The sequence below is a fragment of the Egretta garzetta genome, unplaced genomic scaffold, assembly GCF_000687185.1.
Source record: "Egretta garzetta isolate BGI_Z169 unplaced genomic scaffold, ASM68718v1 scaffold67, whole genome shotgun sequence".
In the NCBI taxonomy this organism is placed as follows: Eukaryota; Metazoa; Chordata; class Aves; order Pelecaniformes; family Ardeidae; genus Egretta; species Egretta garzetta.
This window is the reverse complement of record NW_009260340.1, coordinates 172,951-195,540: the sequence shown is the minus strand read 5'-3', so window position 1 is coordinate 195,540 and position 22,590 is coordinate 172,951. Positions and strand designations below refer to the sequence as shown.

The 22,590-nt window shown below is 43.1% G+C and overlaps 2 protein-coding genes across 2 annotated transcripts in view; one reads left to right on the top strand and one right to left on the bottom strand.

Annotated features, from left to right (window-relative positions):
* Positions 1–6,892, top strand: part of NOB1 (NIN1 (RPN12) binding protein 1 homolog) — a 17,736-nt gene extending 10,844 nt beyond the window's left edge. Inside the window, exons 7-9 of the mRNA XM_035898038.1 lie at positions 1–30; positions 172–316; positions 564–6,892. The exon at positions 1–30 is cut by the window's left edge and continues 14 nt beyond it. Of these exons, the coding sequence (XP_035753931.1) occupies positions 1–30; positions 172–316; positions 564–833 (445 nt within the window). The 3' untranslated portion in view covers positions 834–6,892. The remainder of the gene's footprint in view (positions 31–171; positions 317–563) is intronic.
* A 1,203-nt stretch (positions 6,893–8,095) lies between these two features.
* Positions 8,096–22,590, bottom strand: part of NFAT5 (nuclear factor of activated T cells 5) — a 43,018-nt gene continuing 28,523 nt past the window's right edge. Inside the window, 9 exon segments of the mRNA XM_009642639.2 lie at positions 8,096–9,441; positions 10,241–10,487; positions 11,674–11,790; positions 11,793–14,079; positions 14,580–14,728; positions 18,128–18,208; positions 18,849–18,981; positions 20,073–20,125; positions 20,296–20,430. Of these exon segments, the coding sequence (XP_009640934.1) occupies positions 10,249–10,487; positions 11,674–11,790; positions 11,793–14,079; positions 14,580–14,728; positions 18,128–18,208; positions 18,849–18,981; positions 20,073–20,125; positions 20,296–20,430 (3,194 nt within the window). The 3' untranslated portion in view covers positions 8,096–9,441; positions 10,241–10,248.

Genomic DNA, 22,590 nt, shown 5'->3' with positions numbered 1-22,590 from the left:
CTACATCCTCCGCTGCCACGGCTGCTTCAAGTGAGCGTGTGTGCACAGAGCGGCGCTGCCCTTGCACGGGCACGCGGTGCTCGCCGGGGCTGGGGGATGGTCCTGCTTGCAGGCTAACCCCATGTTCCATAGCCCAGGGAGCTGTAACCCCCCTCTGTACCTGTCCTGCAGGACCACTTCGGACATGACCAAGGTTTTTTGTCCCCACTGCGGTAACAAGACCCTGAAGAAGGTTGCAGTGAGTGTCAGCGACGACGGGAGCCTCCACATGCATTTCTCCCGCAACCCCAAGGTGCTGAACCCCCGAGGGCTCAGGGTGAGTAGCTGCACGTGCCGCGCTGGGTGGCTGCTGCTGGGACAAGGGCCTGTGGCCGGTGGGAAGGAACCATTGCCAGGTGGGAGCCAAAGCAAAGCTGGAGTCAACCTCCAGATCTTCCACTTGACCATGGAGCTTTTGGGCTTCATTTATTCTGTTGTTCTCTAGAGTCCTGCTGTCGCCTTCAAGTCCTTTTGAGCAAGAGTTGCCCCCGAAGCGCATTTAATGGCTGCTTTTCTCTTGGCAGTACCCGCTGCCGGCCCCGAAAGGAGGGAAGCACGCCAACAACCCTCACCTGGTGGAAGACCAGCCCTTCCCACAGCAGCGGCTGTCCCGCAAAGCCAGGCAGAAAACAAATGTCTTCGACCCTGACTACATCGCCGGGGTCTCGCCCTTTGCGGAAAATGACATCTACAGCCGCGCGGCCAATCTGCAAATCCGGGACGCGGCCCTGGGCGCTGGCAGGAGGCGCCTGAACCCCAACGCCGTGACAAAGAAGTTTGTGAAGAGGAGGTGAAGGGCAGGATGGGGCCCCTGCCGCCAGCGCTGCGAGGGAAGGACTGTCCCCCCAGGCCTCACGTGTTGCTGCCCGATGGGTCCAGGAGGGTGAGGCCTCTCCCAGCACCCTTCCGAAGGAAGGCAGCCGCCCAGGACAGGGGCTGGGCCTTTGCTTCCACGTTCTGGTGCCTGCAGAGCGGCCAGTGATGGGGGGTGACAGTCGCCAGGTTTGGGAAGGCTCTGACTGGGGCTGGAGGAAGCCAGCAAGGTGGTGGCTTCCCTGCTCACCCCCCAGGAAGTGACTGCATTGCTAAGTAATAAACACAGAAGCCCACAGTGCCGTGGCTCAGTCTCGTTTCTGTGTTTGCCTGTGCCAGGCTCAGGGGCCAGGCTGCGCCTTCCTCTGAGGCTCGAGAGGAAGAGGAGGCTGAGGAGGGGTTTTCAGGACACTTTCTTCTGTCCCGTAGCACCACGGTGGCACTAATGAGGGGGATGGATAATGAGTGCCTGCTGCAGGGCTGGCAGCTCCAGCAGGGCTAAAGCTGGTGGCAGGGACTCATGTTTGCCCCCCTGGGGCAGCAGGCACAGGGTGGAAGGGGGAGGCACTGGGGCAGCACCAGGGCAAAGCCTTTCAGCTGAACCTGCTTAAATTTTTCAGAGCAAAGCAGTGCCCCCCCCCAAGCTCTGGGGGTAACTCAAGTTTCTTCTTACCCCATTGTAATTTTTCACAATTACAAAACAAGATCCTGGCTGCTGGTCCCGTGCTCCTGCTGGAAGAGGGAGCACACACCAGAGCCTCAGCAGCCCCCAGATCATTTTTGGCATGAATACAGCAAAGACGCAGCTGAAGTGGGGACTGTGCCAATTCTTCTGCAGAGGCAGTCAATGCCATCATCTCTGCCTGGGGCTTCTGGCATCGCCTCCCGCAGGCAGAAGAGCCCCCAGCCCCTCCCCAGGGACAGAGCCCTGTTTTAGGTGGGCTATGAAAACAATTCCTTTGAAGGCCCTGTCGTTTGCAGGCTGGGGTTTGGGAAGTAGAGACGTTTACTTTGGTCTGAACACCACAAAATCAGACAGAAATGGGGCAGTGTTTTTTTAAAAGCGCACACACAACACGGGGCCTTTCCTTAGGCAACAACTCTGGGCACAAATCATGGCAGGCTCCTGCCTTCCCCGTGCCTCCTGACCCGAGCGCCGTACGGGTTTATGCCATACTGAGGAACGGATGCTTTCTCCCAGCAGAGAGAAGATGCCCTTGAAAAAACCACAACAAGACTTTACACTGCAAAATGAAAACTTTCATTGTTTTATTCTTGACTGCAGCTGTTTACAGAAATATAGTTGCGAGTATACAAATGTCCCAATAGAAGCAAAATATTTTTATTTTTTAATATTCAACAAGTTATCACAGGATAGCTAAAAACATAGATGCAAATGAAATATCCCCTCATAGAACCAACTGAAAACACCGGGTATCAGTGCTTTGAAAACCCCAACTACGAAAGCCATATACACAGAAATGCACAAAGGAATATCTGGTGCTACTTTCACATTGCAGGACAGAGGAAGAGGCAGCTCAGCAGTCGATCAGTGCACGCCAGGAACGCATGGCAGAAAGGCAGGTAAGCCACTCCGAGATGCAGTTACTAACAGAGGTAGAAAGCTCTGCTCTGGAGGCTTTTGGAGCTTACTCATTCATAACAAGCTCAAATGTTTCAAATCACCTCATTTCAAATAGTGTCCAGAATTTAAAAAAAAAAAAAAAACCAACCAAAAAAACAACCCACAAAAAAAGAAACAAGCAAAAGAATACTGCAGTCTGCCCAGCAGGATACTGGAACGCATCCCCAGTTCTGCAACCCCCAGAAGGGCCACACTCTCTCCTTCCCCAAGGGAGCTGCCCCCGGGACCCACCTGCACAAGGGACGCTCGGGCCAGGCCTTCCCCGACCAACAGAGGGGCAGCGCCAGGGACTAAAGGGACAAGAAGGCCGTTGACGTGACCTGAACGCAGGGCCCTTCACTGCCTGGGTCCTGGAGCGCACGCACACAACTGGGCTCCTGCAGGGTGTTGGGAGTTTTGGAGTCCGAACCAAGCACTTGCAAGGGGGCGTCAGTGAGTGTCCCACAGCAAGCAGGGAAACCCTCGGATTCCTCACCCTTGTGAATTCACATACACGTGAATGTTACAAGGCAATTTCATGAACTGTAACAGCAAAAATCACAGCAGCTCTCCGGAAGCAGCAGAGATCAGACCTGCAGACTGATGGCTCCGGGGAAGAAACACGGACACCTGCTTTGGCAGAGGTGCTTTGATAAAGCCTGCACCAGGACAATCCCATCTCTCCAGCGACCTAATGCCACCCTGCAGTGGAACACACCCCATGTGGCATGAAGAGTCGTGGCGGACAAAGCACACACTGTTGATTTTATGATCTGGATTTCTTTTTATTTCTCACACAATCTGTAAGAAATCGGTGCAAGTTGGGGCAGGTTCCTCACAGCTAGAAACCAAGGAGAGCTGTCACCAGCTTTCCAGGAGAGGGTTTTCTAGAGTGTGACTGCTGCAGTGCAAAGTCAGTAAAAAAAAAAAAAAGAAAAAAAAATAAAGATGCCTGCCTTTATCAGACTAGAGAGAAGAGGGACCTTCCCGATCCAAACTGACCCAGCTGGGCAGCAGCCGGGCTCTTTGCTGCACAAGGATTACTAACCCCCGCTGGGAGAGAGACACTGGTGTCCGCCCAGCTCCTCCGGAGCGACCCGACCACCGCTATTCCCTATCGGCATGAGCTGCTGGGAGACTGCGAAGGGGAAAGGTCCCGAAATCAGGAGTCACCTGGGGGAAGGTGGCAGGGGAGCAGGCGGATGCAGGAAGCCTGGGCTGCTGCCGCTGCGTTCCCTGAGCCCACCTGGCAGGCAGGCTCTCAGCCCCGGCTGTCAGTTCTACCCTTTCGCTAACACTGCATCTGCAATTATTAATAAAAAAATATATAAAAATACAAAAGTGTACAGCTGTTTTAAACCCATGGGTATTAGTGACGTTCACAAGCAGAGCAAGCTTCTGGAGCGACAACAGCGCCACGTGTACAGTACTGAAAGGTGTTCATACAACTAGCGAGGAGTTACTACAAAAACCTCAGTAAATAACCTCATCCTAAGGAAAAGTAGTATTGTTTCGGGTTTATAAAAATGTAAATGTAACAGTATTATATGCATGTCTACTAATTATTTATATATAATAGATATATGACTCCTCTATATACATATATATAACCCTAGAATATACAGGCATTGCCTATTTACATACCTATACAAATTGTAAGAAAGGAAAAGCCTCCCCTCCCGCGTGACCCCTCAGAGCCCCATACACAATTTTACGAGCACACTATTACAGGTGTTTATCCACTGCTGCATTTCTCCTCGTACCTAAATAACATTTATCGCGTTTCCAGCAGGGATCCTCTACGCTCAACTCCCAGCCCGCAGCAGGCACAGGCACCCATTTGCAGGCTCGGGTGCTACTGCCACATCCAACTGGCACAACTGGTCTGAACACGAAGCGCTCACAGTCTGTCCCCAAAGACTGCCCCAAATGAAGACAAAAACCCCAGACAAGCAGAGCATCTCAGTACCAGTTTCCTTTCAGCTTCTAAAATAGCGGAGCTGCCAGCAGGCTCTCTGGAACACAAATATTCCTTGAAAATAAATTTCGCACTACTGAGAAGTCATCAATATTTCTTCTTCTCACCTTCCACCCCCAACTCATAGCTCGGAGCATGCAAAGCAATTCTCTTGTTCTTGTTCCACTGCTCAGATAAATGTCCGTAATCCCTTGTACTCCTCTCCTGGAATCACCCTGACACAGTAACCTGACTTTTGCCAGACAGAGGCTTGAGATTCAAAAAAACTGAAAATTCTAACTTCCAATGAATGCACGTGCACACCTGCACACACACACCCCTTGGGGGAAACTGCATGTAGCTTTTGTAGTCCAATAACGACTTTTTTAATTTGGCTTTTTGATAGATCACCTTTCCTGCTACTCAAACAGTGATTTAAACTACGTTCTAAGGCAAACGCAAGCGTCTGACTTGGTTCATGTTCTTTCTGAGGACTCTGGAAAGAGAGTAAGAGTACAAAACCTATTCTTTTTAGAAACTACATCCTAAATCAAAATCGCAACAGAAGCTTTAAAAAAAGTTCAACTTATCTAAATGAGGGGAATGTCCACTGATAGAGCTGCCCAGACTCAGTATTTCCAGTAAAAAAAACCTGCCAAAGTAACAAACACGTAACTGTTCATGCTTTATTCTAGCTTAAAACTAAGTAGGAATTAACCACCCTGTCAGTAATTAAAAGTAATTATAATAAAATGGTTGGTGATTAAACATCCACTTTGAAACAGCAAGGCTGAAATTATTTTTTGAACTATTTTTATGTTAAAATTATAGCAAAGCATTTGGCTTGAATAACCGCTGAGAGATCAGACAGTGAAGAGGCAATTAATAACAAAACATGGACCTGCTCGTTAAGCACAAAGCACCCGTAACCTCCCAGCAGAGGAGATGTTTAGCTAATAACTGTGTATTGTGTGCTACTCCTATGATTTATACACACACACACAGTGTATAGGCGGGCAAGAGAACACACGCAGCAGTCAGGACTGGCGGCTAGCAGGTACATCTCCCCAGATTTTAATCTGTGCCGAGAACTCTCTGTTCTGTAAAGCAGCACGTACCAGGGATGCTGTGCGGAGCGTGGCCACGGGTGCTGCGGAGGCATACACGGCTGGCGAGTACAGCCCACGTTTAACACGGAGGATCGGATTTAAGGATCCTTCAAGAGCGAGCTCGAGCAGCAGGAAACACAAGACACAGAAAACCCATCCCAGCAGGGCAGCTCTGCAGTTTTTCATTTTTCGCCCAGTAACACCTTCTGTATTTAACTGCTGCTTCGTGAACACGACAGCAACTTCCCCTTTATAACAATGTCGGGAACTTTACGTTTGTAGAGACGAATGTCTCGGTATCTCCTAACTTCCTCAACCAAAATGGACCAGACCTGACACCACCACCCCACCTCTGCGGGCACGCACCCCCTCTGCTCACGGCCAACAGGCACGCCAGTGCGAGCAGGAGGAGGAGAAAAAATGGGGATTAAAAAAAAAAAAAAAAAAAAAAAAAAAGATTAAAAAGCAGAGTAAGCTCCAATTATCAGTATCAACTGCTTAAAAAGTAAATGTTCGGGACTCTGATAAAATACAGATGTGGCTCACGCTGTTCTTGGGTCTTTCTGCCATGAAATCCTGCGGCCTGTCCTTAAGCTCTTACCCAGCCTCTCTTCGTCCTCTGCAGCAGCTGTTGGCAAGCAGCCGTCCAAGCACTCGTCAACCGCTGAGCAATCTCTTCGTTCGTAAGACAAATACTTTTTGTAACCAAATCACATGTTCAAAGTGTTGTACATTTAAACATTGACCTAAAACGAACAAGGTAAATTTAACAACAAGAAAAGAAAGGTGTTATCCCGAAGTGAAAAATGTGATAGCACAGCCCTTTTTTTTTTTTTTTTAAATTCATTTTTTTTCTTTTTTTTTTTTTTCCTTTCTCTTCGTAAGCGACCTAAAACACGCACACGATTCAGACATACCCTTCCCCTGAAGCTGCAGCGGTAGCGGTCTTGGTATGACGTTCTCTTTTGGACACCCAACTAGTTAAATGGAGAATTGGTCCCTGGTGACTTGGCACTGACCAACAGCACTTGAACATGAGGATACACCCCTTCGGAACAACGGAACAAACTGAAGCAGCACGCGAGTGAATTCATCATTCCTATTACTTCTTCTGTGTATAAAGGCCCCAGATGACGACACCCAACAGCTTGTCCTGGGACTGCGATCCTGCAAAAGCCACCGGTTCATTTCGGAGTAACTGGCTATCGACTTCCACGGCCATCTGGAAGTTGTTTCGGTCCATAATCCTCAGTCTTCTACAAAGCCTCACACAGCATTTAGGCTCTCACGTCATGAACCGTAACAGGATTTTGTTGATATTTTGGCTTAGCAGGGGGGGGGACAAAAAAATAATCACAGAAAGAAAAAGTATGGTTCAGGGTTATAAAGCAGCTCTGGACATTATGAAGCAGGGAATTCTTTTTATCATGATTAAAATTTTTAAATTTTAGCATAATCATAAATTAAGAGTTAAAACACAGAGGCGCTAGTAATAAAATATTAAATAGACAATGATAGTGGATAAAAGCTGAATGGCTCATTCTGAATGAAACCCCGTTATTCCATATACACCTACATGCCTACGGGTTTCCTCGCTAGATTGTATTGCTGAGTGACAGACACATCAAAGCACACAGTGAAGCTTCTCATAGCCAGTTGGAACAATAAATTGCCTGATGGAATGGCGAGAGATGAACAAGTTATTTATGTTGCAAAAAGTACTTAAATACTCAATAAAGACATAACAAACCCCACCCCACCCCACTGTTATCAGACGCCACGTTGTGGTAGAACATCAGACAAACTCACAAATTTACCACAAAAATGTGTGGCAAAAAGAATATTTTATATATATGTATATATATAAATTTTTATATTTATGCCAATGTACTCACTCAGTACAAATAGCAAAATAGTATACCATTTCCTAAATACAAAATATAGCTTTCCAAAAAAATGAAACACACATTAGATATAAACCATCCAAAACTTGAACGATTGAAAACTGTATTCAAAATTAAATGACCCAGAGCAGGTCTCTTTCTGAAAAGTTCCCTTCATATCGGCAAGAAGCCTTACTACTGAAAACGTAATTCAATGCCTCTCAATGAGAGAGAGAAAGAGAGAGACAGAAAGAGAAAGTGAACGTTATGACAGACGGACAAACAGGAGAAACCATTAAAACAAACAAAAACTCTACACGGCTCAACTACGCACACACGTTAAGGGAAAAAACACACAGTAAACAGACTAGAGTAACTTAAAAACCATTTACAGACTGTTCCTTGTTATTTAAAATAACAAAAATGAAAAATGACGTGATACCAACTACACTCTACCAAGGCATAACAGCCATACACGGCAGCTGTTTGGCTCTAACTGCGGCAACAGCTTTCTACGTGCAGAAGGAGAAGAAACGAGGATCTGCAGGAGGCTGTAGTGAGACAGCACAAAACCGTCCAGAGAGTTGGAGCACCCAAAAAATTCACATGCCTCGCAATACAGCTGCATGGTCTGGAGTGGGTTGTTTCTACATTCTGTAACATCCGTCAATTTTTTTTTTTTTTTTAATTGAGACATGGCAATCTAGAAACTAGACTTGGGGACTGTTGGTGGCAATCTAGAAACCAGACTTGGGGACTGTTGGTATTAAAGAAAAAAAAAAATCACTTCAAAACTGCAACGAGCTCAATATGCTACAAAGATGCAACAGCTCGGGATGAAGTGAAATTTTAAAGAATGCTTAAAAATGATGGCATTTGCCCCCTACTTGGAGTAAAGTCAAGATTTACATCAGTAACAGCTGGAAAATGACTGGTTAAGGGGGATTCCTGCATTGAGAAGGTGGAGGAGGAATTGCTTCCTCTTTCCTTAACCCTTGATTATTTGTCAAAGCTTCTCCCGACTAAGCAATTTACTGCCAAGGATTCCTAAAAGCTGCTTCTGATCGTTAAAGCCAGTAGGATATTTATGTCTTTTTTTAAAAAACACAGTATGAAACTGAGGGAGAGAGAAGGGAAACCAAGAGAAGAATGAAAGGGAGAAGAGAGGACTGGTCTGGGAATGGGTAATGCAGCTTTACCGAGTCCTAACCCATACAGTCAGCGAGAGACAGCGCAGTTCTTTCCTCAGCCAGGCAGAATGTTCCTTTCAAGCTGAAGGTATTTTAAAGGATAAGATTGTAAGAGAAAAATTTAACTGAAAGTTCCCCTTAATTTCTTCATTTTGTTAGAGCCACCCAACCCTTGCTCTATGCACAGTTACACCTAAGAGACATGGAAAACTGTTAATCACATTCAGATGGGAAGCCCCCACCTCTGGCTATCTACAGTAGCAAGCGATTCTCTGCTTATTACAGTTATCAATATTTTTCATTGCCACCTACTGCAATTAACAAATCACAGTATCGGCTCTCCCACTCAGCTGTAGAACACGCGATCCCTTCACTTACTGACAGCTATGAGTCACGGCTCATGTCACAGGCATTTGATGTTTCTGCTTCACAAGCTTTTCTAGTCAAAAGAGGGGATGTGAAGAAGGAAGAGGAGGGGAAAAAAGTAAACGCGGTAACACGTATTACCTTCTAACAACAATAATAACTGACCAGATATGCTTTAACTTGAAAGAGCACCCCACTGTTGGTGAGGTTTAGGAATCTCGTAACAGTACAATCCCATGCCCTAGTAAAACAAAGCATAGCTTTTCAGCATTATTGGCACTACAAATCCCAAATACTACGGTCATAGCCTCAGGTGCTAGACGCTGCAATTGGCCACGTGTGTGCTCTTTAGAGAAGAGGGCCACTTTTTGACAGAAGCAATCAGTTCCAGACAGCCTAATCCAGTCTCGGAAGGTCTGAGAGGATCTGGGAAATCATCACTTTTTTCTTCACAGAATTTCTGCAGGAAAAAAAACAAGCAAGCAAAAAAGTTAGGCATAATGAACAGAGGTCATCCTCTTACTTCTGTGCAATTCCTTCACCTTGGAAGTGTCCTTCACAAGCAGACACAAAACTACGAGCGAGTACCGCTTCGCATACAAACCAGTCTAGATCAGAAAATGGAGCAGATCACTCAAGTGAAACTTATGGAGGATTTAGGATGGCAACACAGTTAACTAGAGCCAAGTTACACACTGTGGACAATGCTAGATTCCAGAGTCCTCCTGGTTCTTGGCACTCATTTGTAGCCAAAGCCTCTTTCACCCCTCCGAAAAAGGCACAGGGCGTTTCCTAGTAACAGCCGATCTGACAGCTCACTTCTCAACAGCTGCCATATTCCACCAAAACTTCTTTTCACATTATGCTATTGTAATCCAGGGGGCAACTTCAGAATAGTACAGACTTGAGGTGTTATTTACTCAATAAGCCTTAAGTTTTTAACTACAGTCATATTTCATAACGCTTTTATCTGCCAAGCTCTCAGTGATCTCATCTCCTTCCTAATAAAGTACTCGACTGTAACAGCAGATGACAAAACACACAGCAATTGAATGACAAGACCCAGTCTCCATCAACTGTTTCATACAAATTCTGACCTCTGACTGTTTTTACTAACTCTTCCTTCTAGCCACTGGTGTTATATTCTTAATTCAGCAGTACCAGTACTCGGAGCACGGTGATACACCCCGAAGTAACGACTTACTAAAGAAAAGAATGCGTGGCAGGAAAGAACCCAGAAACCCAAACACATTACTTACTTGACTAATTAAAATGAGCCAGCCATATTGTTCCCCTGGTTTTGCAGTGACACAAGCAGATCATCTATTTTCTCAATATTCTGATTGGTTGCCATAGCCGAAGGTAGCGGGGAGGTCTCAGAGATCTGCTGGGAGAGCAGGGCGGGCACGGCTGCTTGCCCCTCGCTCTGCGGCTGGCCTGGCTGGCTGATAGCCATCAACTCATCCGGCAACGTAGCTGGTCCAGAGGTTAGCAGCTGCCCACAGTCTGTTAAGCAGTAAGTGAAGAACAAAGGACAGGTTAAGTTAGGCTACTACATGCAGTGAAGTAGCCAACTTTACACATATCCGTATAAACCATGCAGAAAGTTACATGCACTTTTGTTCACATGACCACTTTGCTCACCACTCCCTCAGGGTATAAGCACAAGTTCAAGGAGCACATATTGACTGTAGGCACCCTGTATTATGACCAAATGCTACTAACACCCCGAACAGGACAATACTTAGCTAGAAGAAAACCAAAATGCATGGCCTAAGTGTAGAGTATGCCTATCCTTCGTCTTTATTAATTACAGATGTGGTTTTCAGTTTGGCCGAGGTATCCACTGGCTCCTTCTGTAAATCTGCAAGTGGTGTCGCATCTCCTACCATTTCCAGCGTTATTTTCAGCATCATGGAAAGGCTTGGCTGTGTATGGCCTGACTGTCAGACTTCAAACAGCAAAGCACATATTCACACCTAACCACTGACTACATACACAGCTACGGCTTTCTGTCCTGATCTTTTATGAGATCCTATAATCACCATCTGCATCGGCTACTTCTGGAGCTCCACAGGCACGTACAGCCCTTTACAGACAGATGAAAGCATCTACATCCCACAGAACCTGTCATAGAGGTTAGATTCAGAGACGAGATAGGGGAAAGTGCCAGCTTATGAAGTTAAAGGAGTTTCAAATACACTTCAATAGCTTTAAAAAAAAAATCCTTTCAAGAATGTGTGGAGGAATTGCATAAATTGTGGAAATCAAATGCAGCAAGAGAAAGGTTAGCAGAGCTTTCTTTAAGAGGGTGTAACCTTTTTCCTTTTTTTTAAACACATGTACATGTATTTTATCTATTATTTGCATATGTACTGTTAATAATACCACATGTAATGTTTCTATAGAAATACATACACAATTACAGATGGCTTTCTCACATGTTAATCCTAAGCATAAGACCACCAACAGGTGTTTAAGCTAAGATTTTCATGAAACATCAGCAGCGTAAACGTACATTCAGAGCGACATGATGCGTACGTATATTCTCAGTTGTAGTGCCACATTACTTATTTCAGGATTTTCTTTTTTTTGTAAGGAAGTGTCTTAGAATTGAATACTCATTGTCTTGTGGACTCCAATTAGTAGCTCTTCTAAACTGTAAACTCAGAATCAGGCATCTACCACTTACTGTTTTGAATGCCGAACAGGAATATTCCTGATGTTTGCTGAGATGAAGCAGGAGAATTCTGCAGCTGGTTGATAGCACCTCCTGCTGCGTTGTGAAATAAAGAAGCTTGTTGCTTGCCATGCTGTTTTGAGAAGAGTACATAGGAGACTGCTGCAGCTCTTGCTGGCTCATACTGTTCTGCAAGGCAGACATGGAAGCTGAAGAGATGAAGAGGGTGACTTGTTGCTCTTGAGAACTTGGTGACCCTTGGACCAACTGAATCTGGGGTGAGTTATGGAAGATGGCTGGCTGCTGTGCTTCAGCCTGGTTGGATCCAGGATTCTGAAGAGAAGACACTGTAGTCTGACTCTGGAATTGCATGGGCTGCTGCTCCTGGTTCATCGATGCCATGTTAGTCTGTGGATGAAAAATGGACTGGCCTTGTTGCTCCTGATTGGTAACCGGGTTTTGATTTGGATTGAAAATCATGTTCTGCTTTTGAGAAGCAATTGTACTCATTGCATTTTGATTACTGAACATCATGTTCTGCTGTTGCTGCTGCTGCTGTTCTTGAGATGGAGGACTACTCTGAATAGCAACTATCGAATGCTGAGGCTGGAAGATAGCTCCTTGTTGGTTCTGGGGGATTGAACTGGACTGGATGGAGCCTAACGACACTTGAGGCTGAAACAAACCCTGCTGAGCTGGCTGAGTCTGGGGCTGTTCTTGGGGAAGCATAGAACTCTGGATATGAGATATCTGTGTCTGCTGCTGGAAAGAAGTCTGCTGTTCAGTGTTTGTTGCTGTCTGAAGAGGAGAAATGGAATTTGGGCTTGTAAAGAACGATATCTGTTCTTCCTGAGTTGCAGGGTTGCTCATCGAACTCTGGGAAAGGAACATGTTGGCAGACTGCTGGTCTTGAGGAACTGAAGAGCTCTGTAATACACCCATGGCGTTCTGCGAGTGGAACATTGGAGGCTGCAGTTGGTCTGAGGAATTAGTACTGGTCTGGTTGTGGACAATGGAATTTGGACTGTGAAAAATAGAGCCTTGTGCTTCCTGTGATATATTTTGAGCATCACCAATAGGATTCTGAGAGTGAAAAAGCTGAGCCTGTGAATGTGGAGACTGCTGCATAAAGCTTCCCGACTGAATAGACATGATTTCTCCGCCTTGCTGGAACAGACCACCTCCTTGCTGTTGAGTTCCACTTGCCTGAACAGTCATCATGTTTTTGGTAGATGAATAGAGATTAACTTGAGATTGACTTTCTCCGCTATGCTGCATTTGAACCATTGTCTGAAATACAGTATTTTGCATCTGCTTATTCTGACCTGAAGCTTCTTCTCCATCTGCAGAATTTGATGCCTGAAACATAGCAGGTCCGTTGTTGGAGACCTGCTGCTGAGCAGCAGGAGTCGTCTCACTTCCAGAAACACCAGGAGATGAAGAGAATAATTCACACTGCATCTGCATGTCTTCACTTGTGGATAACCCACTCATTATGTGAGAAGCCTGCTGGTAAACGGGTGACTGTTGGAGGGCTCCATTCCCTGAAGTTGTTGAAGAGAACAAATCAGACTGCATCTGTGTTGCAGCTTGGCAAATGTTTTGTTGGATTCCTATCACCATTGCTGCAGAAGTCTCCATCGCCTGCTGCTGCTGCTGCTGTTGCTGCTGCTGATTGGACAACGCATTTTCAGGCTGTGAGTGAACATTTTCAGCTCGTCCAGGCAAGAGGTTCTCTGGTCTGGAATGGACAGCTGTGTCTGATGAGGAAAATATCCCAGAATTGACACTATTTTGTATCTGGCTAACTTGCTGAAAGATATCTGCATTTAGCTGATCTTGAACATCCTCGCTGCTGTCTGAACCAGAAAATAAAACAGAAGATAACTGCTGTTGGGCTTCCAATACCTGTTGCACCAAGTCAACATTTCTATTGCTGCCAGTGGCAGTGTTAGTTGGAAAATTTCCAGCTTGCAGTTGCTGTATAGTGTTCTGTAACTGACTCACGCCACTTGCTGATGAGAAAATACTTGATGAAATCTGTTGCTGCAACGCCTGTGCGGGTTCCGAGAGCGTAGGCTGTTGTTGTTGTGATGCATCAGTTAATTGTGACAAAGTGACTACTGTGCCATCTGATTGCAAGACCTCCCTGGTTTGGGAATCTCTTGTTTGGAACTGTGCAGCTTGCTGCAATAATGCATCACTGTTCTGCAGCTGACCCGGAGTAGAGACTGCTGAAAAGCTACCGGGCTGGGAAATGTCCTGTGTTTGGATGGTAGTTAGTGTCTCTGGATTATACACCTTCGGCTGTATTTGTTGCTGGTTTTCAGTTTCAGAAGGTAAATGGGAAGCAGAAGTTGATATGCCAGACATACTGTTTTCCAATGTTTGTTGAGTTGGTCCAACCACATTTGAAGCCTGAAAAGAGCAATACATTAAGCAATTCGTAAGCTTCGTCAGGTTATGCTTATAAAACTTCCACCAGTCCACTACACTCAGGAAAGATCACACAAGATTTGATGGCCATGTATCTTTTCATACATAACCAAACGAGTAAACAAATGACTAGCAGTGGAAATGCTACTTCAAGGAAGGAGTCAAGGTACAATTTAATGAAAGCAACGCTAGGAAGCAACTAAAATAATATTCTTACAGTAATTTACTAGTTCTGTGTCACAGGGGAAAAAAAGCCCCAAACATCCTAGTATCACTAACCAATCAATCTGTTTGAATGTGGGAACAAGGTCAGTTACTTGTCTGTCATTTTAATCATGCTCTTGTGATCCCAGGTTTTGCCCAGATCTTGGACATGACGGTTTCCCGGTATATTATTCTTCTACGCTATTAGAACATGGACTGACGAGTAGATATAACTAAGACTATTAAAGCTACTGTCTTCAGAGCACCATCGAACTTACCTTGAAGACAGGGGGAGATCTTTTTTCTGCACTTACTTCCATTGGAGCCACATCTTCATTCTTAATCATACTGCTTGGCATGAGTGGAGTTATCAAGGCACTAGGAAGAATGTTTACCTTCTCCAGGTTACAACCTGTGGCCTTCACTGCTGCAGTCACAAATAAAAATAAAAGAAGAGCAATGGATCATTAACATTCGCTATGCCAAGAGTGGGTTTCTAGTGGTGGCCATTTCACTTTTCAGCCCCACCATAAGAGCTCTCATCCTTATGTAAGATGCTAATATGCAGATAGATCATTGCAAACATTTGAATACTTCAAATAATCCTAGAAAACCTGAAACCTTCAAAGGCTATTTTTAAGATAACAGCAATGCCACCGTTTTGTTTTTCTTCCATTTCCTATCTTTCTGGACCAGGACAGCCATCCACCAACTGCTTAAACTACAAACATAAAAGCTTAAGACACCTTTCAGCAAATTATCAGGTTTTAAACTTTACTGCACTTTAACTGTACAACTTCTCCAGTTCACTTTGAGGAATGTCTGCTTTCAGAGAGCCATGTGAACAGCACGCTCAAATCATTCGGGCTGTATTTTTATCCTGTTAAAGGACTAATCAAGCAAAAACTTGATAAATCTGGATGCAGGCTCTGCAGCAAGCACAAGTTGTTCTTTTGCCTTTGCAGTGCCTGTTTTTTCTTTTTTGTTTAAGTAGAAAGGTGGCTTCTTAAAATAAATTTGATTTTTTAGTTTTAATTTTTCCCGATCCACATAAAAATATTACATAAGCTATCAGAGATCTTTGCTGTAAACAAAATTAACTTTCTTGATTTCAAACACTGCTGAAATTGAGCTCAAAACAAACCAATAGGAAAGCCTGTAAAAACCATAGTTTCATATGTACTTTTAAGTAAATTAAAGAATTAATCTTCAACAAAAAAGCAACAGATCTCCATGCTTTAAACAAATGTAAATCTTACAATAACATGGCAGTAAAATTCCCGCAGTCCTTGTGTGTTTATTCTATGTAAAACCAAAAACTCTCTCCCAAAATGTAATTTCCTGTCTTCAGCCATATATCCTCAGCCATCAGCATAGCAACAGTTGTCAATAAACCAGCAGCCAAATAAACTCTTGCCCTCCCTTCTGCTCACTCACAGCCTTGGGGTGGCCAGCTCCAGAAATACAAGCCCCAGGACCCGACATGTTGGGCTGTGCTGCCGGCAGGGAACGCAATTCGAGTGAGACTATTCTAGAGTATGTCTAACTCCAGGACAGCTAGTCATACAGCGTATTTAAAGACAGCAGTCAGTATTTTTCTATACCATAGTCACAATTTATAAGCTTCCCTCTTCTAAGTGCTTAATCATGTTGTGTTCATCAGAACAATAAAAATAATATGGAAGTTATTAAAAAAAAAAATCCCGGTGGTACACAGATCAGATTCCAGCAACGGTATGTTTGTTCACAGCAACGTATTTGGTTGGAAGAATGAAAAAAAGAATTCAGATTAATAATGACAAAGGAGTCTCAAAAGCAGAGAAACACTTGGTTTGAATCTTTTACTACACTTTTGTAATACACTTAGTTTGGAGCTTCTGAATAGTTACCATCTTATCAAGGCACACACCCCCTCCTTCCCTTTTCTCCCAAGGCTGGAAACTGAAACCAACCTTAACCACTTAAAACCAATGTTCCAGCAGTGCTTCAGTGTTAGGTGGCAAAGACCTGAACTACATGGTTGTCCACACCCCCCCATCTTCCTCAAGTTTTACAGAACAGCTTAGAATTATAAATTTGTTGTCTTGAAATATAACTTGCCACTTAAGTCTGTCAAATGTGCAGACTCTTAAAATGTTAGAGCTAAGAATCTGTAATGGCTTTGGGAAGCCACGAGATGGTTCGGTTCTTTTTTTTTTTTTTTTTTTTTTTGTTACATATGCAGATGTTGTAATAGGAATTATTTTAAGGAATATTCACGAATACCTGAGACAAAGATTAAAATTGCCTGTGATAGGCAGAGAAAGGCCCTGTAGCTCGATACGTAGCTGTACACGTCCCTGGCAGCAACAGCTCATTCTATTTGGCCAGGGCTGCTGGAAATGGGGCCACTTGAGATTATGAATTCTAGGATTTTCCTCCCAGTGAAAGGAAACAGGAAGGAAGCAGCATCCCACTGGATCCCCACCTGGTCTTTATCATTTCAGAACAGTGAGGAAGGATGGGCTGGGACATATGCAGAGACAAAGCACAGAGAGCAGACAAAATTGTCTGACCTCTGGTTCATCATCAGCCTAGAGTAGAACAGGTACAGGAATGAACCGTCAAAAAAGAGCTGCCTAGCAGAAAACCCACACAACAAAGTAAATTAAGATTTAGCATGTGAATTAAATGGAGGACATGGAGGAACAGAAATAGCGCATTGTGTTCTTAGGAACAGCAGACATTCTCCTGAAGCAGTTGGTATCTTCCCTTGGTTAAGCCTCCATACTGAATTAGACAGACATCAGGCTTGCCCCGATACATTAGTTATTATTTTGCTCATCTCTCTAATCTTGCTACTAGAAGTCTTACCAGTCCTTTTATCAGCTTATTTCATTGCCCTAAATACTTGTGCATATTTCTACCCCAAATATTCTCTGCAGTTTTAAACTCATTATATCTTGTATTATCCTCCCTAACAAGTTGTAAAGTCAACTTGTAAATATATCCCCTGCCAAGACCAAGCTATTAACTTCAAACACGAGCTTCGTGATTTTAACCTGAAGCTATGGATTCCTATCAAACTTGTGATCACATTGTTAATTTGCCTACCTTTCAACCTGCTTTCACCAGAGCAGGCTATGGAAATTTCCATTAACCTTTGTACACTACCATAGTTTTAACAATCAACTAAGAAACATTTCCTTCCTCTACTTCATTTCAATATCAGAAGGATCAATTCACTTCATGCTTAAAAACCAGGCAAACCTAAAACTTGTTCCCAAATGACAGGCTTTGCGTGTACAGAACAGCCAGGAAAAACACCTCAGGGAAGGGAATAAGTTGAAATTGCGAGAATTAACACTCACATCTCGACCCTCTGAAAGCAATCTTATACAACAACTGGAGAGCTTCCGAAAAATGTTCTTGTTTTTCAGTACTCAGTTCTTCCCTCACCACCACTTTTCTATGTGTTTTTGCTTAAATTAACATTACACAGTTTCTAAATCCTTTGTATTAGCTGCCATCTTAGGCATCTGTCTTCTCCTTCTTCCCTTGCAAGCGCATTACATGAAGATTAGACCGCAGGGCCTGAGGCATGAAAACAAATGGGTTTTTCCCCAAAAAAGTTTTTGTTCTATACTAGCTCATATTAAAATAGAATTAAAGGAATACAGTTATGAAGTAAAATATTCAGAATCAGGAAACAAACCTCACTGTAAGAATATGGCCAGATTTTATAAGTACAGACTTATCTTCACAGGACATTTGATTCATTCCTCCAAATTCGGGTAGGAATTTACAGTTAAGTTATTAACAACAACGGTAAGAACCAACTTAGTACCTTTTATAGCCTCTTCAAAAGAACAATGTTGGGCTGGGCTAGAGATTTCCTTCTTCACGTTAACATTGAGAGTACCAGCTGCTGAGACAAAACACATTGAAAACTTCCTTATGTTAAAACAACAAAAAAGCAAAAAAAAACCACAGCAAACCAAAACAGTCACTTATACCTTAAAGAAATTAAGGTTCTCTGAAACCCAGAGAAACGTTCTGAGTCATACATAAACTTCCCATTTGTGGCTGCGAATGCACCATTGATCACAGCACTCAAAATACCATTTTCACTTCCAAAAGTGAAAGAGCCAGTCAGCAATTGCATTGTGTATTGTAACACAGATAAAATACATGATAGGGTCAAACTTCAGCATTCCTTAGGATAAAGCTTGATACTGGTTTTCAGTTGTATTTGGTGCACTGTATGCAGTGTGTCTATTTTTTTCCTGCTCAGCTTCATTTTAAGCCTTACACTAGAACTGGATGCTACCTTTGAAGAACAGCTGTCTCCATGCAGCTGCGGTTTGAGCTACCTGCCACATAAAAGAGAAAAGCCAAGCCTTTAGATTTTCTTATTTAACAATTGCAAACCTTGCCCACAAGAGGAGTTTGAAAAGATCCGCATACTTAACATTTCTTTTGTATGAACTAAATACTACAAAATCAGAAATGAGATGCTTAGCAGGTAAAACTGTCCATTCCTTCCCCCAGATTTCTATTTTACGTACATGTATCTGGAGTGTACGTAAAGGGTTGCACATCATGTGATCTTCCAGCATTGGTCACCACATATATTCCCACAGAAACAGCTGAGGTTATTTGCTGGTCATGATACGGTGGCACCTTCACAATAAGGTGATTCTGCAATGCAAAAACAATTTAAAAAGAAAAAAAATCACATTAGAAACCTTACTTCATTATTATTGACCTGAACTGTACTTACATTCATCAAAACAAAGAAACGGGCTGATAAGACACCATACAAAGCAAAGACATGGGGGAAAATGCGATCAAGTTACCCTTTCAGTAACTAACGTGTGCTAGAAGAGGTTTGAATAATCCGCCTATATGATGCTCATTGGCAACTTACAGCTTAAATAGAAGGAGAAGAAAGGAAAGACATACAGAGTCCAGTACATAAGCTCACGCCTAACATGCCTTACTGAACTGCCATCAGTTTGCCATCAAATTCTGCTGGACTCAGACACTGCACTGTTCTGCTGAATCACGTCTTTGTATTCAGTGTGAACAGATGGAGGATGCAGTTTCATGTTACACTTAAGCGGATTTAACACTGAGCAGACATCAAAAAATAGGCTTGCAATCATTCAACAGTAATAGCTATGAGTGATCTATAGGCTGTCTATTCCCCAACCAGCTATCCCTCTAGAAGTGAGAAAGCGTTTCTACCGGTGCATGCATGGAATACTGCCTTCAGAGGTGGGAGCAAGGCGACATTTGTCAGACATCATTTACATCTAAATTTCTCTAATTTCAGTCCAACAGTCCATAAAGATACTTAGCTGTCTCAAAAAGAATAAACTAATGTTTTGCAAAACATTTCAAAGCGGAACAGAAATTCAGCCAGGTCTAAAGACTACGGCGTACACACAATGTATTTCCACCCAGTAGAAATCTGATGTGTCCTTAGGAAAGCCGCTGGGAAAGCTCTATCAGGCCTTTTAAATACATTGTCTGTAAGGGCAAAGACTCGCTCGCCCCATTCACATACCATGCTCCTACTGTGGTACCTAAGTTCCCACTTGGAAATTGAGCAGTTACACTTGTATAAACCCAAAACAATGATTTTCTACCAGACTCACTAAAGAACTTATTTGAAGAAAAGGAATATTATTTCTATAAATGCATAGGAAAAGGCTTATTTGATTTTTCTTTGGAAACAGATTCAGAGTCTTGTTTTTGTCATAATAATAACAACAATACAAAAGTACCTGATGAAATAATTCCATGTCTATTTCAGCTTCTGCCTTCCAAGAATTCTCATCTAAATGAAAGTTAAAAAGCATCATTTACTGCACATCCATATAGAGCAATTTATTTTAGTGCCTTTGATTCTGCTTCTCAGTTCATTCTCTACAACTAAACTTCATCAACCAACGTAAACACAAACACGCTCTCTTCAGCACCCCAAGCCATTGCTGCTTCCACACTAACCAGAAACATTCTCCTGGAAAATCACTTTTGTTCCCTTTAGAAAGTTCTTCCCAATCAGAAAAACTTCCTCTTCACCCTTCACTGAGCAACTGTGCAGACTTTTCTTTAGGATCTCTGGAACTCCTGCTGGTTGAGCTGCAATTGAAAAAACACATCGTTTGAAATCAAGAAAATATCAACATCCAAACCAAGCTGCTTTTACTTACAGGATTATAAAGGAAAGTACAAAATTCCTGAGCTGCTTCCTTTACTAGATCATTCATGACAAAATTTTTCAGAAGATAGCTATTATTTCCTCACCAAATGTAGTGACCTCAAAAATCACACTTAGATAAATGATCCACTAATAAACTTCTCCCTTTTCTCCTGCATTTATTACATCTTCAAAACAAAACTTCCAGTGTTTGAGCTAAAGCCCAAGAAGCGTTCAGGAGAGAAAAAAGTTTGGTTCTGTAATTTCCTGGCATAGAGAGCGATAAACAAATGCTTCAGCCCTTAGGTACAGCTGAAGCCCACCTGCAAATTTATCCTTATGCTCATAAAAACATTGTTCATGAAGCTTACTTTGTTCTGCTATGCAAAAGGGTAGAAATAGTAATGCCCACATTACCTGGGGTTTGTACAGATTTTTTTTTTTTTTTTACATGACGTTGCCTTCTGGCTGGTGCAAGAACTAACCCAGGGCTTTGAGCAACCTGGTCTGGTGGAAGGTGTCCCTGCCCACGGCAGGCGGTTGGAACCAGGAGATCTTGAAGGTCCCTTCCCACCCAAACCATTCCATGATTCGATGACTTTCTAGCCCCGCATACTTCAGCCAATACAAATCCTTGCAAGAGTCACATCTGTATTTGGGGACTACACTACCAAAGAGAACGCAGCTTACGGATACACGTCCCTGGAAACCTCTGCTTCTCAGCCAGGGACTCAGATGATGATTTAAAAAATATGTATTACAAATTGGCTTTGCTGCAAATTATTTCTATGCTTCTTAAAGCACAAATCAAATTAGACCATGTGTGTTAAATGAAAATGAGCAAAGACAATTTAAATACAGACATACATTTTAAAATTATGTATTTTGACTTTGTCACATTTAGGATGTTATAAAATAATTCCCGTTTCTCATAAAGGTTTCTCAACCACCTCTCCTATTCTCCATAAAATCCTAGTGGCATAAGCCTGTACTTGTGCTTTGCACTTACGTGGCCCACTTGTGGTGTTTAATAACAGTATTCTCCGGGCTTACTACGTAGAAGAACATACATACTGTAACACTCCAAATTATTTAATGACCTTTTAGAAAGGATTCTTCTACAACTGTTGCAGCGGGTTCCTAGGCAACCATTATGCAACCACTAAATATGCTCAAGGCACACGAACTTCTGAAAAGAATAACCGGATTTAGGTTTGCTAACAAGTTAACAAAGCCTATTTAAAACATAGACCTTAAATAAAGGGCCTGCATCTACTTAATGTCTTTCAGATGGGTTCAGGAACCTTACTGCAATTGACGGCAATATTGGTTATAAAACACAGCATAAACAGGCTCTGATGAGTGAAAACGTAAACCTTGTTATGAGAAGGTACAGTACACACCTGTAACAAGATGTGTGTAGCAAACAAACCAGATGTAATGTGCTGGAGGAGATGATTTATATCATCAAATAATAAACAACAAAATTCTATGCCATCTTGGTCAGCCAATATATGTGTACCAGCACTATTTGGTTGGCTAAGGTCTACTGCAAGTCACTGTAACTTCGGAGGAAGTTAAGACAGCAGAAGCACAGAATCCTGGAAAGCAAGCCTGGGAAGAGCCTCAACAATTCCCCTCTTGACCTTTACGTCTTGATCAGCTTTACCCACATCATTCCTCAAAGACACGAGTCTAACCTGAGCGTTTTGTTTCTTTGTTTTAGACTTCCAGCAGTGCAGATGCTATAAAATTCCCGGGAAACCTCTTAGCAACTTAAACAATTAGGAAGATTTTCTTATCAATGGACCAAAACCCAGCCTGCTAAAACCTAAACCAATTTACTCCTTACTACATTATTTTTTTTAATAACTTTATTTATGGGAGGAGAACTTCTATTTCCTTCTTTCCTCCTTCCTCTCTTCTAATGTCCCTTAGCATGTCATCACTCATATATTCTGCTTTTTACTCACTGCCCATATCTCAAAACACAGCTACTAATGATGTGGGTATAAACGGATGCGCTCAACAGACAGAGAATGAAGAGTGCAAGGGACCCTCATAAAGCAACACTGGCACAGCCATGCCAACCGGCTCAGCAG